At 42.0% G+C, this 22,155-nt stretch overlaps 1 protein-coding gene across 1 annotated transcript; it reads left to right on the plus strand.

Annotated features, from left to right (window-relative positions):
- Positions 1-905: 905 nt before the first annotated feature.
- Positions 906-22,102, plus strand: LOC104535733 (chromosome unknown open reading frame, human C11orf63; the record flags this gene model as incomplete). Its single annotated transcript, XM_010181506.1, has 10 exons — positions 906-1,288; positions 3,283-3,785; positions 7,368-7,483; positions 9,010-9,614; positions 10,318-10,591; positions 12,064-12,144; positions 12,989-13,114; positions 14,244-14,447; positions 15,375-15,453; positions 21,930-22,102. Coding segments are annotated over exons 1-10 (2,544 nt in total), but the record flags the coding sequence as incomplete, so codon positions are not given.
- Positions 22,103-22,155: the final 53 nt, after the last annotated feature.

The following is a 22,155-nucleotide window of genomic DNA, read 5'->3' on the forward strand; positions in this document are numbered from 1 at the left end:
GTGAGGGGATTTGGGGTGAGGGGATTTAGGGCGAGGGGATTTGGGGTGAGGGGATTCGGGGGCGAGGCGAAGGCTCTGGGGGGTGGACGCGCGCCTGGTCTGGCTTTTGTCAGAGGGCTGAAGGCTGGAGAGCGACCCCTGGGACAGCGGTTACAGGCAAGGCCTCACCTCCCACAGCTGTGGAGGCTCCTCACGGAGAGGTAAAACTTCCTTGCCGGTGCCTGACTTTCGTCTCCGGGCTGCAGGCCTCTCATCGTCGGCATGAGGGAGCAAAGGATGCAGGCGTCCACCCAGGTGTAAAAGGCCTCCTGGAGGGTAAACTCGCATGTAACAGACAGCGCTAACCCTGAAATTTAGGAACTGTATTTTGCATTTCCATTCACGTGAAGCTCACTCTGTCCTCTTAAAGGCATCGCTCACACTGTATGGGCTGTAACTGACCCGTGTGCATTGGTTCACAAAACACTGCCCTTTTGCTTCCTCCCAGACACTGTCCTGTAAGTATCAGGTGGTGTAACTGACTTGCAAACATTTACATGCAATCAAATGAAAAGAAACTCTCTGTTTGAAGACCTGTTTCAGTTCTTTTCACCCTGTTCTTCTGTGTCACACACTTTCTTAAGCTGTTTATCAATTATTAGCTTTGTCACCACTAATATTTCAGTTTAAGTCCCGCACTTGCTGTATAGGGACCTTGATATTAACTACTTAAAGGAAGATCAGTGTAATGTATGATAGTAAATAATTAGTTTAACGATAGAAAGTCCAATTCTGAGCCTAAGCCAATGACACTGCCCCCAATTCCAGCTTTCAACAAATATTATCATAGAGTGAACAATCTTTTTATGGCTACTCTCATGTTTTCCAGCACAGGGCTGATGTACACTGTCAGTGCAAAACACAGAATGAGATCTTCAGAGATGAAGTATATTTTAGTTTCTTCTCCACAGACTTGCAACATGAATAAAAAAGATTTTCCCCAAAGAATATTCATGCAACCGGATTTCCATCCTGCGAACTGGAAAAGGCCACCTGTAAGTGAAGAGGGCTTTCCCTCCAGCCTGCATGACTCCCAAGAGTCTGATTCCAAAAGCCTTGTTCGGGAGAGAGAGCATCAGCTACAACTGCAGCAGCGGATCTCTGAAAATGAAGAGCTGGTAGAACTGTACTCTGATGACAGCTTAGAAGAAGATAGCTTGGAGGAGATGAGTTTAAAAGGACAAGAAGAAGCTGAGTATGACACAAATCGACATACAAATGGAATACAACAGAATGATGGTAATGGAAGGTAAGGCATGGGATTTTTAGTAGATGAGTAGAATAGTTCTGATGCTTTGAAACTTCTCAGAATATCCATTACATATTCAAGACCAATTTATATCGCCAAAGTGATACTAAGAACACCTAAGGACTTAGTTGCACACAAAGGTGTACGTTTCATCTCACAATTATGATGCCCATTTCTCCAGCACAGCCTCAACTGTTTGTTGGCTAAAACACCAGTGAAGGAGGGCAAGATGGAAAAGAAAACATCCCTCTCAGGCCTGTAGGCTTCCCACGTATTGCTAATGTGAAAGCATTTAACTACAGTTTCTTCTTGTAAAGGCCTATTAAATGCAGATTCCCTCTTATTGCTGTTTACTTGATCTGGACCTGCAGTCAGTGGAAGGAGTCTGATGCCTGTAATGGGCTGCGGACCAGGCACTACAATATTTAGCAGAACGTGCTGGCTACCATCACAAATGGGCAACCATCAGTGTCAGACCAGTGTCAGCTCTGAGATCATAGGCTGGAGGATTTCTGGAGCTGGGCAGTGAAAAAGGACCAGAGAGAAAATAAGGAGCAGTACCAACACATCCTCTTTTCCTTCCTCACAGGAAGACCTGTGCTGAGCAAACCAGGCCACTTCCTGTAAGAAAACTTACAGGCAAAAATTGGTGAGTTGAATAAATGCAGTTTTGTCCTTATAGCTGTGGAAATCTAAAATTAAAATTTCCAGGGTTACCATCACCTTTAAACATGCTTTAGAAAGTGTTAACTTGGTACATCAAATGAAATTTAATTTGTTGTCATATGCATAAAAGGTTTAACACTGGATAAATTGGGAATAATTCTCAAGTTTACAGGGATTAAATTAAACCTGAAGTAATAATAATGTGCAGTTTCAATTTAATTGTCTACTTAAAATAAAATGGCAAACAAATGAAGGCTAAATGATTAATAGCATGCTTTTATTCACCTCCTCAACAGGCAAAATGGCCAGTTATTGAATATTTTATTGTGAGTGCAAATGATGTTAATTGTACTAGAAACATGCTCTAATTTTTAGTAATTTTTTTGACTGAATACTATGCTGAATGTGAGGCTCTTCATTAAATGGAAATTTGATTTTATTTTGTTTGAACTCAGCCCAGTAAGTGCTCAAATACAGTCCATTAACCAAAGCAAATATCACAGCATATACATATGAAACCCCCTCTCTACATCCATTACTAACCTCGGAATTTGAAGAGGAAGCGCTGCATCTGTTGTCTACGTACAACAGTTTTGTTGACGAGTACAGAGTCCATCTAACCTTTGTATCAAGTTGGGGGGAGGAATAAAAGGTGCACTTTTTGTCTGCAGATGATTAGAGATGAAGGAGCTCTTCACACTCATTTTGTCCCCGTGCGGTGACCTGGCCTGCAGAATACAACTGAGCTGCTGTGCACACATTTCAGCACAATAGAACTCTTTAGCATTGTACTCTGTTATTTGAATCATTGCAATTAGAGCACATATTTCTGTACTCATTTCAAAATGTGGTGACCTATTTCTGTTTACCTGACAACTATGAATAATAATGTTTTCACCAATGCAAATCATCTAATCTCTAGCATCCAGGATACCACGGCACCAATGCTTACCTGAAATGAAAAGCATTGCTAGAGAAACAGATTATTTTATTATTAGGAGCCACTCGAAATATGGGTACGGGCATGTAACTAATCTAGAAAAGATGAAAAAATTCTTTACAGAAATGTTAATATAATTAACTATGCCACAGATTGGTACATTTCTTTTAATAGGGGCTGAAGAGTCAACCGGGTTTCAGTGCCTATAAGTGTCACTTTGAAAGGCTCATCATTTGTCTGTGTCCAAGAAACCAGGACACTGGTTTGGTTTTTTTTCTTCACTGCAGGTCCAGTTAAGAAAAAACAGTGGTAAAAGCTTTTTTTCTCCCACTCTCCTTGCTCCTGCCGTAAATATACAGAAATAATTTTGTGTTTCTTTTTTAAATAGGAAACAACAGTCTGTGGACAAATATTTCGGCCTAAGATACAATCCTAACTGGAGGAACACAGAAGAGGTCACAGAATTTTTTGAGGCAGAAAAATCATGTCAAGTTGCTGGAGGAAGCAGTGTGAACTTCTCACAAGATTCGTTTTACCTCCATCTCAGTGGCCCCCCAGGAGAAAAGAATCACCAGGAGGCAAAGTCACAAGGTTCATCCTCAGACTTTGGTGCAGAATTAATAAGCTTTCATGAACCAAATGCCGTGGTCAGTAATGAACCTTCTAGGCTACATACCAAAAGGAAGGAATCTGCAGATGCCCGTCATTTCAAAGATAGCCCCAATACACAGGGCCGTGCTTTTTCTCGTCAGATTCAAGAAGATCGACCACAAAGAGCAAAAACAGACTTTGTGAAAAAAAATAAACGGACCTTAGGATTACATTCAGAGAAGATAAATTCCTATCTTGAATTACACAGTAAAAAGCAAGAAGTTCTTCAAGAGCAGGTGGGTAACTTTTCCCTGTTTTCCAATTCATATACACTGAGGACTGTCTAGCATTAAAATGGAATAATTCCGTGATCAGGTTTGCAGAGGAGGTGAGTGGATTTACAGTCTATCATGTGACTGATAACTTACAATTTGCAATGAGAATCCTGTTCACCCTCTATGGAATAATTGACAAGTCCTCAGTTACTCACAACCCCAGTGCTGGTCTTGTTACAAGCCTAGTTAAGCTACATATATTGTTGGCCATGAAGTGTGTCTGCATGGTGCTGTCTCACTAGTTTTTAATCTTGGTGCTAAAGAAACGCTGTCTTCCTTCCTTTGGGAATAACCAAGAAATATTTCTCAGATTTGAGTGATCAAATATCCCTTTCCCTCTACTTGCTCTCTCAGTCAGACCAAACCTCATATTTGAAAGCAGCCAGCTGATACTGGTTATGTGCAGTACTTGGATTTGAAGGGCCTATCTTTCTTATGATTGACTGCGAAATGTCAGACAACTTGTATTAAGGATTAAGTGGAAATGTAATTACAGTTCCTAATGAACCATTATACATGAGTTTGTTGCTTTTACTTGCTACTGATTATGCATAATGGGAAGGTGGGAGTCGCTGAATCACTCCACGAGTTGTAGCATGGAAAATTCTTAACTTGCAAAACTACAGAGACTTTGTGCTTCAAGTGACACATTTTCCAAGGCTAATGAACAGTTGACACAACACTAGAGGGCATGTGCTGACTACGTTACAATGACTGTTAGGGTAGACAAGCTTTTTTCTAGCAGAGCTATTAAGAGCACTTGTTTTTTTCAGTTATAATTTGGTTGATGGTAAAAATAATTAGTGTAGATTGATGCTAATTAAAGCTGCGTTGATATGATTATGTTTACTATTTGGGGAATTCTGAAAATGTTTCGCATTTAAGTATTGGAGCCAGGGTCAGGACTTCCTCGTGTAGACACTATTCAAAGATACGCAATAGAAAAGAAAATCTGATATAATCAGGGCTGCGTTCTAAGATTACCTTGCTGAAGTGGCCATGGGGACAGCAGAGCTGTGACATAGCAGGAGCCAGGCAGCACGCGTGTCGAAAGGTGGGTTTCTTTCCTCAAAGAGTTGATACAGCCACAACAGCATCACCACCTCCTGTCAGCCAGTGTTGTTTGTGCTGTGAATAGGTGTAGGAAGAAGCACTTACCTCTTGTTCTTAATCCAGACATCCATTGCTCCGTCTCATTGGAGGGGGGTGAAAGCGGCATCTTCTTGATGAGAGCTGGCCGATGAGCCAGTGCTGGTCACCTCACCTGGAAAACTGTATCAAAAGTGCAAAAGCAGCAAGTATGCAAAGAGGCAAACAAGCCTCTAGTCCTTGCTGAAGCGATCGGGCATGTTCTGAATATTGTTTTTTCCTAAACTGGATTATTTTGAGCTTTGCAGGATGTTGAAGCGGTTTCTACTGATACGATCGCTGTTGGCTGTCAGGTACTGTGGCACTGAAATAGTGTTTGCACTGAAATAAGGACTTTTTAGAAAGCTTTTTTTCAACTAACGTAATATTAGGGAAAATACTTGCAGCCTCATTCTTGCAAGATTTACAGCTGCTATCTCTGTGCCTACAGACAGCAGGCTGTATGTACCAAAACACACCATAAATGTGTGTTGATCTGTATGTTTACTAATTTATACAGCATTTTAGAAAGCATCAAGTTCTTTGCAGTGTTGCCAGATTCTTTAAGAACCCGATGATGAGTTTCTTTGAGAGAGAGAGAGAAAGAGAGAGAAGTAGTGGCCCAATCTAGCTCAGCTGTACTCAATATGAGTTGCTTTCCTACCTACAAGCCCCTTACTTCAAAGCAAGGAACATAATGTACAATTTTTTAATGGCTCTAGACCAAGGCACTCAGACTCTCTGTGCACTGCGCCTTACCTCAGTGTAAACACCTAATCAAGATTGCCTGCGCTTCAACAATAGCAGCCAAATGCAATTCGAGAACCACAAGCCTTTGAAGTCCTCGCTGCAAAGGCCGGTTTTCTAGTCTGGGATAATGACATGCCATGATTGCTGTCTTTGTTGTATCTTTTCAGTAGAGAAGCAATTATGGGCCTCAATTTAACAGAATAGGCATTACACAGCTTATGATGCTCAAAATGCAATTCCATTTGATCATTTTCTCAATTTGATTGGTATTAATAGAATAGTTCACAAAAAATGCTGGCAGAGGTTGTGTCCTGTTCCTCTTTCAAAGAGATAATGTAGAAGTATGCTTTACCTGCCCAGTAAACTATCAATGCAGTGAGTCAGTTGGTTCCACCAAAAACATCGTACTGACTGCAAAGCTGGATCTGTCCACAGTTCAGGAAACCTGCGTGCCAACTTCTAATTTGTGAGTTTTTCTAGTCACAACTGACAGCATCGGCATTGCCATTTGGTGCGATGAGATCACCTGAACACTCAGCCATAAACCCTACCTACCTTTTCCTAGTTGTCCTAATCTCTCACCCCTAGAGATGGGAGGCTCTGCTGCCCAGAAGGATTTAACACTTCCTTCACACTGATTTCAGTGAATAATTTTCAGTTAATAAATCTCTTGGTCACAAATACCCAGTGCAAGTTCTCCTGTGTTAGCCAGCATCACTCTGCAGTGGTGCATAGGTGCTTCTACCACAGGCATGGGTACAGCACACAGTTAGCTATAGTCTTTTTACAGTGAGACTGCCTAACTGCACTCTTAATTGAGGCCACACCTGCTATCGTACTCAGCAGGGGATTTTGAGACAACACAAGTATAATAAAAAAATCTAAAAAAATCATTTTTTCCTGAGGTTTTATAGATTGGGGGGAAAAAAAATGTTTGATGCTTTCAAGAAAAAATTTCATTATTGCTGTATTTCCGAGGGTGTCTCTTGGCTTTGAAATCTGTAGTGCCAGCAGCCACCCTCGAAAAATTGCTCAAGTTGGATTTCCAGCCGTCACGCTACCACGACTGCGGCCACGTGAAGATGTCCTTCCCGTCTGTGGGCTTGCTATTTTGCACAGGCTGTTTGATATCGCTGCCAGGCTGTGCGTATTAGATGTTCTCTCTCTGCAGCTACTTCTTGTGCTTTTCTACCAACATTGCTGTGTTTCACCGTCTTTTTCTGCACGACTCTGTTGCTCAAGACCTTGCTTTGGTGTGTGTCACCTGTCAGTACCTTGGTACACTGGCTGATTGCTTGGACAGTGATGATTGTCAAGTTGCTTTTCTGTTATTAGGTACATCCACCGGCTCTCATATAATGGAGAAGCCCAGACATTGGAGAGTTACAAGTACGTTTCTGTGCTGCACACTTCCTGCAATTTTCTTTTCCTCTCTTCTTCTTAAAAATAGAAGGAATGCGCCCTACCACCACACCACCGCTAATTGGGTTTTTGCTTCCTTTTCTCTTTTTTCTGCGTGTTCTCTTGTAGCCATTCATTTTCTTGTTATCTAACACCTAACTTTAGCATTTTTGCTTTAATAGGAGGAAAATTCTTATTCTTTCCCCGAGACTTTTAAATCCTTTCATTGGGCTTGGCTGGGGCCATAAACATTCCTGGTTTTTAAGAGTCTTGGTTGCAGATCCTAAAACCGTTCATGAGGAACCAGTTCAGAGTGTCCTACCATCCCAGACTGTGAAATTGGAGCCTGAGGACAAATGGTACCTGAAATCACAGCACCTTGAGGTTCCTTTTTGAGAGAACATAATAATTGAAATGTAAACGTAAAAGCGTTGAAGTTTGACTGTTTTAAAATGTAATCTCATTACTTTTAAAGTACCAATTACTGACAATAAATCTTTAGATATATATCAGTAGATAATCATCAAAATTTAATGCATATGCAGCTTTGTATACTGAATTATTTTAAATCAAAATACCTCGGGTAGACGAGGTACTTAGGGATATGGTTTAGGGGGTAGACAGGAACGGTTGGACGTGATGATCTCAGAGGGCTTTTCCAACCGAGCGATTCTGTGATTCTGTGAAAACAGATCCCAAATCCCCAGAAATTCTGCCCTCAAAGACTCTTATCTATTTAGGACATTATCTGGTTGATAATAGTGTAAAAGCACAAACCAATACCTGGTCATGTATGATGGTTCATGAGGATTCTGAGCTGGAACTTGGCTACTGTGATGTTACTTATCCCGTAAAATCCCAATGAACATCAAGAGGTTACTATAAAATGGGAAATGTAGAAAAAGTTGCACTGACCGGCACAGCGGGATAGTCTTTGGAGCAATAAAAGAGACCAGGTCATCATCACTGATGAAAAAGCAAGCACTTCAAAACCAGGACTTCAAGCCAACTGGAATTATTATTAGCAAATGTAGTTACTATCTTTGTATTAAATGTATCTGAAGTGATTCGGGCAGACCGTTTAAATTCCTCGCTGTGCACTTAAGACTGGAAGCTGCACCTCTGTAAAGGACAAACGAAATTTTATGCTGCCCTTCGTTGTGAGAGATGTGCATTATATATGGAATTTCAGAGTGAAGGAGGTATTTTGCAGGTCTGCTCGTTACATTTAAATGGGAAAACGTTGGCCCGGTCCCAGTTTGGCAGCAGTCTGTGCTTTCCACCAGTGGCACAGTGTGCCAGAACATTAATCGTTACAGCAGAGGTCGAGCTAACAAATCATCATCTTGGCACCAGGAGTCAGGATTCCCCAGTGCTAAAGCCTTCGCCAAAACATTCTGCTCTATATGTGGATTTAATACCTACCATTAAGTAGTTACTCTGAGTGCATATGCTATGTAGTGATTGCAAGTGTTGCTAACAAAAGAACCCTAGAGAGACAGGAGGACGAAATGGAGGATTTTAGCACTGACAGAGATTAAATGGACTGAGAATGGATTTGTATATTCCCTAGAAGGAAAGCCCTGTCTTCCCTCAAAATGGGCAACACCTGATGCTGTAATTGGAAAGCGATAAATCTTAAATAAACTCCAGATTTAGAGTATGTCAGTTTAGCTCAAGACAGCAGTCCTGGTGTGCTGCCTAAAATAAGAATGTCGTCCTGAATTAAAATCATAAAACATGGTGTAATGTAGTCAAAACATCGGCTAATTTATAGAATTCTAACAAGTAGCTACATGAAAAGCATGGTGACGGGCAAACTGATTCATACACTTGTATATTGTTGATCTTAAAGACCATATGAAATAGCAACCACTGCAATTCACCCCCCTTTTGGTAATTTGTTTTAGGATTACCGAAACAAGTCGTCCCAGAGAAATAAAATAAAACCCAACCAGAGTGTCCAAAGGAGAGCTTTCTCGAGGAATGATGGCCAACCACCACCAGGAAGAGCAGCAGAACCGAAGTCTTGGCACCACAGGCACCGCCAAATACCAGAGTTTCAGACTGCTCCCATGCAGGCAGTGGAGGAAGACAACAGCAGCGTACTTCAGCATGACAGTATTTCAGATATTTGCTTGAATAACTTCCCAAATTCAAGACATTTTGCTAACCAGGATCCCACACCTACCTATCCTTTGCATCCAACATTACGTAAACTTAACCCAGCAGAGGTTATATCTGCAGTATGTACCAACAAGAGGAACAAGAAATATCAGCGTGGTTCTCCAAATGGACATCGACATGACCAGCAGCATTTATACAACCATGCCACTGGCCAGCTTTTTGCAAGAGATAACCGTTCCAATGGTGCACATCCAAATCAGAGGAATATTTCATCTACTTTTAATGCCAAGTTTCAAGAATTGGTGAAGGATCAAGTATCGCTTCGGCGTTGCAAGAAACACAGTTATGCAGATAAAAGGTATCAGAACTATGCTATCAGTAGTTTATGGTGAGGATATGAGTGTTAAAACAGTATTATCTATCTGGGCTATGATGCCCAGAAAAAAAATAGAAATTAACAAGAAAATATTTAAAATTTCAAAGTATAACATTATTTTGCTGCAAACCTGCCACTATAGGTTACTACTAACTTAAGATTCATTATAAGGATTGATTTGTAAATATGGTATTGGAAAAGGACAGTTCTGCACTCCAGGCTCTCTTGCATGTAGGATTTTCCACAATTGAAAGTTTCCTTCTGAAAAGCTAGAAGGTGAAGCTTAAAAAATAGATAGCAGAGAGCACTGTGCATAAACTACATCTCCTGCTAGCTGCATGGAGTTGTATCAAAGCTTGTCTTGCAGCATGAATCTCCAGTTTCATGCCAGGGCCAGTTCTGGCTTGCTGCAAATGAGGAAGGGCATGAAAGTCCTTAGTTATGCAGAATTTCACCTGCCTTGGTAAAATGAAGGGGTTTTTTTTCACATAGACAACTAATGTTCTCAGTACACAGCAGGCCTGATCCAGAGCCATTTGAAGGCAGTTTTCATTGGCTTATGGTAGCTTTGCATCAGGCTGAAAATTTCCACCCATCTTTCCATACTCATGTTCCCAGTAAGTTCTGTGAGCAAGGATTATTCCATGTACAGATTGCTTGTTGAGTTATCTGCTATATACAAATGCTCTTTTTTCCCCTCTCTTTCTTTTTTGAGGCCTTCTCAATCTTCTGTTCACGGTTCACCCACAGCCCTTTGTACAGCCTCCCAGTTTACACAGCTGATGGAGCAGCATCACCAAGAAATCACTCATTTGGCAGAAAATCACTTAGCTGACAGACACGTGGTCAGCCGACTTCCACCTATCGTCCCACAGACAGAAAGTGGTTCAGAGAGTGATGAAGGACATCAAGTGGAAATAAGGCAAAGCGGCTCAGAAGAATATCTCCTGCAAGTGGAAAAGCAAAAACAGCGTAAGGTCAGAAAGAAGGTAAGCAAGTAGATGTGGATTGGATAGTTTTACATTTCTATCTCCTCCTCTGATTAATATTTTTCTTCTTAATAGTCCAAAGATCTTGATTTAAAAAAAGGAATGGGGACTGAGAAATATTTCATTGTCACAGAGAGCACACTGCCACACACCAGCTTGCCCAGAGCATTAAAAACCAAGGAACAAAGGTGGAAACAGGCACACACAAATCATTTTAGTCTGAAGAGCAAGGCAGTTCACTGCCTCCTCTCCCTGTGTCACTTTCAGTCTTGATTAGCTCTAACAGCACACAGAGCAGTGTTTGTCCTTTAAGTTATCCAGTGATAAAATGATTTAGAATAAAGCTATTTGTATAAAGCAGCAGGTAGCCAGGCCTCAGATCTGAGCCAACCATTATCCTGGTCATGCTCATTTGCTATCCAACTCAAATCTCTTGGTTTCCAAGGAAATCAAACTGAACAACAACAAACTTAGAGGATTTGTAAAGCTAACGGCATAAACTTTATTACAAGTCTCCTGATGATCCCATTTTGGTCCTTATTAAAACTTGGTTCTTTTTGTCTTTCCGTGTGTCCGGTTTCATGCTGTAACCAGTTAATACAGATGCAGTGGAACAGCATAGAGATATCCCCGTGTGTCCATGACGAATTAAATGTTTAAGAAGTTAGCTCCAGGTCTCAGGGCAGACAAACTAAGCTGGAATAATTACTCATGTGTTTCATCTAGGAGGCTGTTTGTGTATTGCTGCTTGAATGCCTCTAAGAAGAATTAGCTGGATTATGATAGTAACTGAAGGGCAGATTTCCTTCCCTTTCTGTCCCCCTGAGTTCAAACCATTGCTTCTGTCCTGTATTTTCAGTGGCTTTCTCACACTTCATATGTGAGGAATGCCACAGAGAACAAGACTGTTTATGTGTCCCAGAGAAATCCAGCTCTTCCTAAGAAACCAATGCAGTCATACTCATGGCATGAAGTGAGAAAACCCTGATTTTGTTGTAGACAGCTAAATAATTAACTCTTTAAAGTACCTTACATTGAAAGTTAGATGTAAGTATATCACAAAAGAGTAGGGATAGCTGACACAAAGAAACTTCACATGGAAAATTCAGTGCATAGAATTCTCTTATAACAGTTTCTTCAGAGTTTCATTCTAGTAACAGTCAAATGGGTGACTTTAAACTGCTTAAAAATAAAGCTCACAAAAGATCATTTTTGACTGACAAAATATTGCTTTGTGATTTGGATGACTGGCAATTACCCACCTAGATTCAAAGGAAATACAGTGTAATTTGACTTGTGCAGTTAATCTTTTTGGTCACTTACAATCCTTGAAATGAGAGATGCCAGAGGTAAGACTGAGACTGCAGGTTGAATGCTGCTCTTACCTTGGGTGTCCGCTACAAGAACTGCTTTAATTATGCTCTCTGTGAAATCATATAAAGGAAAATCTGCCACTGCTCTTTGTTTTTCAGCTGTCTAGCTCCAAAACCTACGCAAATCTGAATGTGAAGCTTGGAGGCCTTGGACCCGACTATGAAACAATCAAAGAGAAAGTAAGCAGTCCCTGTTATGTGATCTGTTCTTCAGTTGTATAAAGTGAACATAGGCAGGGGTGACTGAGTTGCGCTGTCATTCCCACTGTAGAAGGTTTGCCTGACCTTCAACGTGGAAGTGAAAGAAGTTGTTGTGTAAATACAAAAATAAAATAGCTGGATGCGCATTACCCCATGAAATGGGGAAAGATTGTTCAGAACAAGTATCTGAATGATCATCCCTTTGGAATCACTGAGAAGCCTCTGTATTTTCTTCCTCTTTGCCGTAAATGAATCAGATTAGAGATCTGAAATTGGAAGGGACAGAGTGGTGCATAGGCCAGGACTCCATGTTTTTAACACCACCATAACGCTTCTGGAAGCTGCCGTGGCACTGGGGTATCATTGAATTGAAGAGAAATAAGTGGCATTGTCTGATAACAGGGGCAAGGTGGAGCATACTGCTGAATTTGAGTATTATGAATTGCTGGAAATACAGAGAGACAGAATAGCAGTTAAGTAAATGAAACGCGTCATTCAGGGCCTTAAAAGTAAGTACAGAGGTTTTAAAAGTCATTGCAAAAGCCGACAGAAATTAGCACAGCCATTTAAGAACTGAACAGATATACTGAAACATTCAGCATAAAGATGCATCTGTCGCATTTCTGTTGAGCTTTATCCTCAATATGGTGCAAGAAAAAGCCATTTATCAGGATTTCCTGTTGTGTTCTGCTGAATGATGATCAATAGCATGGCCAGGTTAAACACTAACAGAGGTGTAAATGGAAGACTCCAGTGGAAAAAGCATCTCATTGATGGATCCACTGAGACATTAACCAACTATACACTTTTTTCCTTTTGTCAGAAAGAGAAGTTGAAGCAACAAAAGGAGTATGCACGGCAAATTAAGGAACACAATATGAAAAGCATTGCTTTGGTTCAGAGGTTACCTACTAAACCCCAGGTTGCATCTTCGGTGTCAAGACGAAAGGTAAGAACAGAGGGGAGAGATTCTGGACTTTGCACACAAAAATGTATGCCAAGAGCTGCTGGTTTCTTTGCCAACAGCAGTCTTCAGCCCATGCTCTGCCTTGCTCTTCGTGAGAGTGCACCAAGTGGAAATGGAGCAGTACTACCAGCACTCAACTTGGCTTAAACAACTAGTGGTGTTTTCCTGGGGAAAGGGTGGGAATAAAGGAGAGTGGGACCCCTCCAGCACAGCTCACGCTCTGCTTCACATCAGTGGTAGGGGCCACACTACTGCAGAGTGCGCTCTTCTAATGGACCACAGATATCCTCTTGTTAGTCTATTATCCACCTGCCTGTCAGTCTCACTCACAAACTCTTTTCACTTCAGTTGCGTAGCTACAGTAATTGGTCTTATTTTTCAAGCCCATAAACATCACTTTAGCCTTCACTGGCCTTCAAAAATAGCCCAAATGAGCAACAACTGTCTACATGACAGTAGCATACATAAACAGACAAAGGGAGTGCCTTTTCCCTATTGCAGGAAGTAACAAAGCACTGGAAATAATGTATATTTTATCCAATCAGTTCGACAGGAGCTCACCTGCCTGGTGCTGAAAGCATGGGAACAGGTATTTCTCCAAGGTGATGAGTGAGAACTGCATGCTTCAGGGAAAAAGTTTTGGAGTTGCATATAAGTTGTACTACTCAGTTACTTGCATTTATTTCCAATCCTCGCATAAATCACAAAGAGATGAGACTGAATTCTTTGAAAATACTTCAAAAAAGCACATGATAAAACCAAACACTCGGCCAGTGTGGAAAGTACAGTTCTTCAATGCTGTCCTTGTCAGTATAAAGAAATTTCCAGTCTCAAAGGAGCATGCGTGGTTATAGCAGAACTCTAGGAGCTCTGTGAGAGGCAGTGCTTTGTTTTACTCAGTTACCAGGTGAGGGCTGGCACATCTAATACCATCCTCACTGCAGAGGTTTCTTGCAGTCACCACTGAAGCATCCAGTACTGAATGCTGTCAGAAGCAAGATCAGGAATTAGGGGAACTATTAATTTGACTCGACATAGAAACACCTAAGTTTTATTGGCAATATTGGTCAGGTTTTCTCTTAACCAGTTCCCCCAACTTTCATGTTTTTAGGCACTGGAATATGCAAAGAAGATTCCTAAACCAAAGACTTTCACTGCAAGACAATCAAGTGGAGATGCAAAAAAGGAAAGAGTTCTGCCACAGACTTTAAATGGAGACAGTTTACCTCAAATTGCATCCTTGGAAGCTCTGCAAAGTAGACACGAGAAAGAGAAGCAAGTTCTAGCTGCTCTCAGAAGCCTTCATTTCTTAAAAGTATTTTGAAATTATTAGGGATTTCTTCAAGGCAGAAACAGCTGAACTCTTTAATTATGAGCTATGACCATCGCATATTGATTTCCCATTCCGTTCAAATATAAAGTGGCTTAAGTTTAATCATTGTTAAATTTTAGAATCAGTTTAACTGTACCTAAATTTTTTTAATGTAAATGGTTGTATATGTAGCATTTTAAATACAGTCCTCTCTCTTGTTATTTTTCTTTGAAATCAACTGATCTAGCGGTTGCATCTTTCAGACTGCTCAGCTGTTGGCTCGTCATAGCTGGATCCTTTTTAGACATGTCAAACATATGGGCATATCTACAAAACATTAAAAATAAACATCAGTTTCATTTGATGGTCTTAACACCAGCACCGTTTCACTCTTTGAAGAGCAGGGGCTTTGGCAGACTGTCCAGAAATGAAGCCAAAAATAATCCAGCACTGGTGAGAATTAGAACAAAAATGTCCACCACGATACAATGCTCATTATTCAAATGTTACTCTGGTATCTGTTAGTGAGTAATTGTCACATCAAGACCAACATTTTGAAGCTGGGACAAGAAAATTCAGCACAAGTACTGGCTGATCGTGCAGACAATCTGTTATTAGCCAGAAACATTTGGAAAATATATTGAGTAACTAAGGATAATTGAGAGCTACATGTTTGAGATGAGGAAACAGCTTTTAACAGATTAAATCTGTGAAAATAACAACAAGCAGATGGGTTTCTTACGATGGTTCCGTTCCTTTAACTTCGTAAATTATGAATTAAGTCAACATATGAAATGTGATTAGACCACACAGCAAGGGAATTTTGAAGAGAACACACTAAAATCTCTTAGAAAATGGGCTAGTTAAAAGAAAAAAGCAAACCAGACACGAACTTATGATGATGTGTAATTGCTTTATCCAATTTGTCAGGTGCCTTTTTGTAATGGGAGGAGAGAGAGGGCAAAAAAGAAACATTCAAGTCTCCTTGAAGGAGGCTTACAATGGCAAGGTAAGGTGTGAAATAAAAGAGCATCTTTATAATTACCTTTTTAAAAGATAAAAACATGTAAGACAACACATTTCTGGGTTAACATTTCATTGGCTGGGTGTCTCACAGGAAAAATAATTTTCCAGTAGGTGTGCAGTGAAGTTAGGGCATTGGAGCCATGACAAATACTGCTGGAAAAGTCAAATACTTCACATTTTACAGAGTTAGGGGTGAGTTTGGCCTAGATCCCACAGTCCTCAGGATGCCTCAGTCCTCCTGAAAGTGGGTTAGTTGCTGAAATACATCCTGCAGGATCTCTAGTCAGGCTCCCAACCTAATAGGAGAAATGAGGGATGTACTGCATCCTTCCATCGTGGCAAAAGGACACGTTCCTTTCTTTAGAGCCCTCCTGAGAGATGGGAAGCTCTCCACCCTGTTGGTTGCTTCCCACCACCTGTGCAGAATTAGACTGGTCGACTTCACAGGCAGAGGTCTGCCACAGACATAATCTTTGGAGAACGTGGTGGAAGAAGCATCTCCCAGTGTGGGGGATGTGGCTCAGGTTGCAGGGGAAACGTTTTGCATATCAAAGTGCAGCAGTGGACAGACATCCCCTGCAACTGCTGGAACAGGATCATCCTCTGCCTCTGCCTCCTTTCTCCTCGCCTTTGGGCACTGTTTGGCCCCTCTTTGCAGAATACGCCTGCCTGTGGTATGATCCGTCAGGCTGGGCTGGGTAAATATGTCCATGCTCTGCCAGTTGCTGCTTTTCTACTTTTATTTTTAAACCGAGTGGTAATACTTTGAAGCATTTCTGATTAGGGAACCTCAACTTGTTGTTTCTGCTTAAAAGTGATAATCCCCCCTTAATACAAACCTCAAGTGCCTATTTTAATGAAACCTTCAGATGAATATCAAAGAGCTATTTACTCGTATCTAATATTTTAATTAGATTATATTCTCAATTTAACCCATTAAACCCGCTTTGATGATCTCCATGTTTAGTGTTTAGCCCCAGATGCTGGAGGTAATGAATATTGGACCTTTGATTTAATGAGAACTTCTGCCTTTCCAGCCTGACTCCCTTTGTATCCCCCGTTTTTATTTTCTGAGCTATAGAATTCAGTTAATTGAAGAAGTCTCTTACCACCACACATTAAGGAACCTAAATTAGCATCCCTTTTCTGATTAGAAAATGCAAGCAGACATTTTCTCTTTGATCTGAGGATTGAGTTGAAGTAGGCAACAGCCCCCTGAAAATGAGCTGATGGCCTTATTATTTGGCTGACATGCAGATGCGTCCATGTGGTGCAAAATGCTTAATGTCTTAATTGATCACCTTCCTCCCTATCCATCATCCCTCTACCTTTTAGAGCTCCCATAAATGAGGGTCATCTTTCCAGGTAGGTGGTGTGTTTCATTTGTTTGGGGTTTTTTTTAATAGAACAGTGATCTTTTAGGAAACGTTTAATACTAAACCCACACTCAACTAGAAGCCATGTATACTTATATGATGCTCCATCTGCGAGGAGGGGTAGTATTTTTTAAAAACGGTGATCATGATCATCTCACAAAGCATTTGGAAAGGACTGGTTTGGGTTTTCTTTTTTCTCCCAGAAAAAGACATTATTTGCAGCATATGTGCAAAGAAAATCTTTTGATCTACCTCAACACTAATGCAAATTTTTCCATGCACCTAACAGATACGGTGGCACAAAAAGGGACCATCAAGTAAATGATGAGCATCCATCTGCTTAAAAGCAAAGGCCAAAACTTAATGTCTTTCAAATTAGGAAGGCAAGGTATTTAAATAAGAAATGGGCCTTGAGTTTTGCATTAAGCATTCAGTGAGAGATTGAGCTGAAGCAGAACCTACCCGCTGTAGCCCTGCGGCTCCAGCACAGCTATTCACAGAGCGCAGCCTTACTGACCGTGAGCACAGCCTGCCTTCACAGGGCCAGAAATGTATCTGTGTACACCACCCAGCAGAACTTCTCAACATTCACTTTCTAGTGCCACCATTTCTTAATATTTTAGACTCACGAAGTGTAGGAGCTGAGAGCACCTTCAGTGGTCAAAGACCCAGGGTCGGTTCTGGTTAGGAGCAAGGCTGCTGCAGTAACATCACCATCACGTTTCTTTCAAGGTAACCGAGGTCACCTTCCCACATCTCACAAAAGCTCTGAGCAGCTGGCTCATAGGCTGCTGGCTCTGACAAAAACACACTGATTTATCGCCTAAAAACGTTAAATAAGGCAAAACCTAAAAGCCATGTTCCATCGTTACATCTCTAAAGACAAACTGTCAAAGAGGAGGATTGTAAACCAGGTGAGATTGGGTCTTAACTCTTGTGGTCACTGAATAAATACTTCAAGTAGGCATGAACAAGTTTTAACATCCAAACAGCCCAAAAATGCCTTTGTTGTTATTATTTTGCATGTTGCCCAAACCTGAGTACTCTCTGCATGAGAATAAAGGCATGTGAAGAAAGGACCGACACCAACGACTGCCTCTGTGGCGAGAGAATGAGCTCTAGATGCACAAATTCTCAATGCTAGGTAAAGGCAGCAAATCTCCGCTGGTGACAGCTGGCAGGGGTGAGTTAAAGCAGCCTGCCTTACAGCAGAGCCTGCTTTGAACAGAAGTGATACTGAGCCAAAAACCTGGATAGAGCAGATGCTAAAGAGCTTTGCATAATCGGGAGTGCAGAGCGGGCAGCTGCAGGTAACACCACAGGGCGAGTTTTCTGTGTGTCATAGGAGCACTCAAGGGTTTATTCCAGCAGTCACAGCAAAGCCAGCACCGGAGAATATTGAGTCTTTACTTTAGGAAAGCAAGTTGAGTGGTCTCAGCAATAGCTGAACAAAGTGAGTCACAAAATTCGGTCAGCTTGCCTTTGCTCCTGGCCTTTCAGAAACCTGTTTCATAGAGTTACCTCATCATCAGGAGTGAATACCAGCTTCTTCCTTGGAAGACTGTCTGTACCCAAACAGGTAGGAAAGACGCTGCAGTTCACTGTGAGATCACCCGCTCTTCTCTTAAGCACACACTTCACATCCACCTGCCTTTATCACCAAGTGCGATGTATTGGTTCTGCTGCATGAATACTGACTGTGTCAGTAGCTGTAGCCACCCCAAGGCACTTCTAGCAATGGAGTTAGACCTGCTTCATCTAAGCTTATTATGCTACAAAAACAAATCCAAGGCAGAAACAAGCCACTTTTTAAGCCAAGTAAGAACATCCAAGCAGGAGTTTGCAATTAATTCAGATGATGCAAACCAGCAGAGAGAAACTATGAGAAGAAGTTGTAGAAAGAATTTTACATAGCGCACGCAATGCCTGCGTCACTTGCCAGGCCTGGCCATAGGTTATTTGCACCAAGCAGCAGCTCATGATGCTTTCAGGGCTGACACTACACACCTGTACAATAGCAAGACTCTACAAATGATTCGCTCTATAACTGCCTATACAGCCTGCATATCTGACTTGTTTTTGCATAACTCAGGCCATAGGAGGAAAAAACTGCTTTCCAGCCCATAAAAGTTAAAAATGTTAAGGGCAGCGGACAGGAAAATGCTCAAAATTGAAACAGAAAGCCAAGGTTCATGGGAAGATTTCATAGACAATTTTTAAATTTTCTTTAATGAAAGCAACAACAAACATTAACCACTTAGGTGTTAAAATAAACTAACAGGAAACAATTTCATTTCAAAAAAAAAACTTTCTAAAAGAATTATTTTAATGAAAGGAAAGACTTTATTGGATATCTTGAAAAAATAGGAAATCCACCGAGATGTCCTATGTCCAGCAATTATTTCCTGCAAGTCATTTCCACCCCAGCATTTCCCAAACAGGTATGTAAATATTAGGGAGGGGGAAGAGAGCTATAAACAATCTCTCTGCTATTCCTTAACCTTCTTGGGGTGAGCAGCAAAGGGACAGCAGGAAAAAGGCAGCAGTTGCCAGTTGATTTTATTTTATTGATCAACACGAATACTTAGTGAAGAAGAAAGTTCCTGTAGCAGCAGGGGAGAGGCAGCAGAGACTCGAGTGTTATTTGATTCATATTCTGACCCCTCCTCATAGGCGTGGTGTGTCCTAAGTGTGCTATTGCTGGTGCCAAAAAGGGGAACCGACGATCCTGGACATACCCCCAGTGCTTGCATCCGAATCTCAGGATCATTCCCTCCCTCGAGAGCCACCATCAGACTACAAATATTGCCAGCCCATGGGTGTGCAAGTGTCCCAGGCTCTGTTACTGCAGTGGAGATGAGCTCTGACTTTGGGGTGTTTGGTGCATTGGGTACATACCTGGTTACACAGCATCTGATCACACTCAGATCCATCCGCTGGATGTCTTGTAAAAGAGTGATGTAAATGGACAAAAAAGTTGCTTTTGCATGTCTGTCCCAAAAAGCTTCTGTCCCTTGTGCATCTTAATCTTCTACTTTTACTTTTCTCCTGCCTTTTTCCTTTGTGCTCTTTCCAGCTCAGTGTCTTTTTACACACCTCCGTCTTTAGTAATAATGATACAAGAGAAGGAACAATTCTTTGCACAAGTAAAAGGAATCACGCACAAATGTAAAGAAAAGATCCCCTTTCATCCAGGTGCTTTTTTTTTTTTAAATGATTACATCTTTATACTTGCTTCTAATATTCTCTCTCACTGAACTGAAGGGATTTCTCTTGTGTTTCTCTAAATCCCATTACCAAAGGCAAGTCCACCTGAGTGACTGATGTGCAGTCGCTGACCTCCACGGCACATTGCGATTGGCCAGGCCAGCCCCGAGACGGGCATCAGTACCACACTGCGCTGCACAGCTCCCGGCCCCGGGAACAGCGGTGGTAGATGTGGTCAGAAAAAAATTACCATGTAAATATCAGAGCAGAGCTTCTCTTTTGTATCACTTTTAATAGCTCCTAATAAAATATGCACTCAGGAGGAGGCTGACAATCAGAACAGAGCAAAACGAACAAAATACTCTGTGGGCGACTGAGTATGGATGCACACAAATGGCAGCATCGAATTGAAAGGTTTTCGAGACAGTTTCCATCACCTCCCTGCCTACGGCCTGGTAGGTGTAGAGAGAAGGGAAGAGCCACGGAGCTGGGAAAAGCGTTTCCAGCCAGCGACCTGGCAATGTGCAATGACCTGCTGTACCCTGCGCTTGGCTCTCTGCGGTGCTTCCAATCGCACCGAGGATTTAGGAGGACATGAGTCAGGTTTACCTTCTGGTTTGTAATTTTTAGAGAGTGGAAGGCATTGTAGCAAAATTTGTTGACGAAAATGATAGTCCTGGAAGTATTATAAACATCATGTAAAAGACAACTAGCCATTTTCTGGGCAGATGGCTGAGTATTGGCTATTTTTCCTCCTTTATTATTTTATGTGGAAAAAGCATAAAGGGAAACCCACGAAAAGGAAACAAACATACACATTTCAACCACCTATATTTTATATATTCAACAGGGACACATTTTCCCTCACAGAACCTCATATCCCATAATCCAAAATGCCCTAAAAGTGCTGATGACACCGGACAACCAAATTAACTTCCTGTTTAAAAAAAAATAATAATAATTTTGAAAGAAGGAAAAATAAATTTCAATAACCTAACGAGACACCGACATGCCACCGGGTTGCTGATGCAGCAGGGGCTACACAGACAACATCTGAGCGAGCACAGCCTCTCCTCCAGGTTTTTACCCAGGAAAGCCCCAGCCCTCCCTTGGAGATGCGGAGCCTCCACCACACTCCCAGCGCATTTATCAGCCAGCAGCTCACCCCAGAGAAAAGAAAAAATCAAAAAAGAAATTTACCTGGAAATTAAAACCATTTCCCTGGCAGGAAGATAAAGGCAAAGCGACCGCAGGCGGTGGCTGCTCTCTCTGGCTGCAATACAGAGCTCAGAGAGGTGCTGGGGCAGATGCAGGTGAGGGGAAACAGGAGTGGAACCAGCTCGGGGGCTCTTTGAGAGGAAAATAAAAGTATCTGGAAGGTGATTCACACCGGAAGCCGCGGAGGAATCACGCTGCCGATGCAGGTGGTTTTCCAAGCTGTAGAAAATCTCCTTTGCTAGCTGGGATCGCGTTTGCTGCTGGCAGCCCGGGCAGGGTCGAGTTGTTGGTGATGCTTCCCCGTTCCCTTCCCCATACCGCTATTAAATAAACGGTAATTTTTGCCTTACCTGTTTCTTTGGAGGCTATTTCTACAATTCTTTCTTTTTTTTTTTTTGAGTACGTGTGTATCCTGGGAGCTCTGCCCGGGATCAAACTCAACCCACCGCACTACGGAGGGAGATGGCGAGCACTAGCCCAGCTCGCCGGAGCATGGGAAGGTTGGGGGCTCTCAGTAACGACAACATGCTGGCACAGGGACACATTTATTTTAAACTCGAGGAAACTTCAGGGAACGGAGAAAAGTCCGATATTTCGAAGGGAAGGGGAAACTTAAAGGAAACTCGCCTTTTTTGTTGTTTTTCCTGTCCCCCATCAGGCAAAGCTCAGGTGATGCCGGAGGGAAGCCAGCGGTGCCGCGGGGCCCCCGACCCCCTCAGAGGCATCGCTGCCTTCACCCGCCGGGGAGGGGGCTCCCTCCGCATCAACACCTTCCCAAAACGTGACCCGCCCCCCTTCCCTCTGGGCTCCGGCATTACTCAAGGCTGGGGAGTAGGGGCGACTTGCGGGACCGGCGCTGGGGCAAAGCCACCCTCGGAGAGGCA

Source organism: Mesitornis unicolor, unplaced genomic scaffold (genome assembly GCF_000695765.1).
Source record: "Mesitornis unicolor isolate BGI_N332 unplaced genomic scaffold, ASM69576v1 scaffold26783, whole genome shotgun sequence".
In the NCBI taxonomy this organism is placed as follows: domain Eukaryota; kingdom Metazoa; phylum Chordata; class Aves; order Mesitornithiformes; family Mesitornithidae; genus Mesitornis; species Mesitornis unicolor.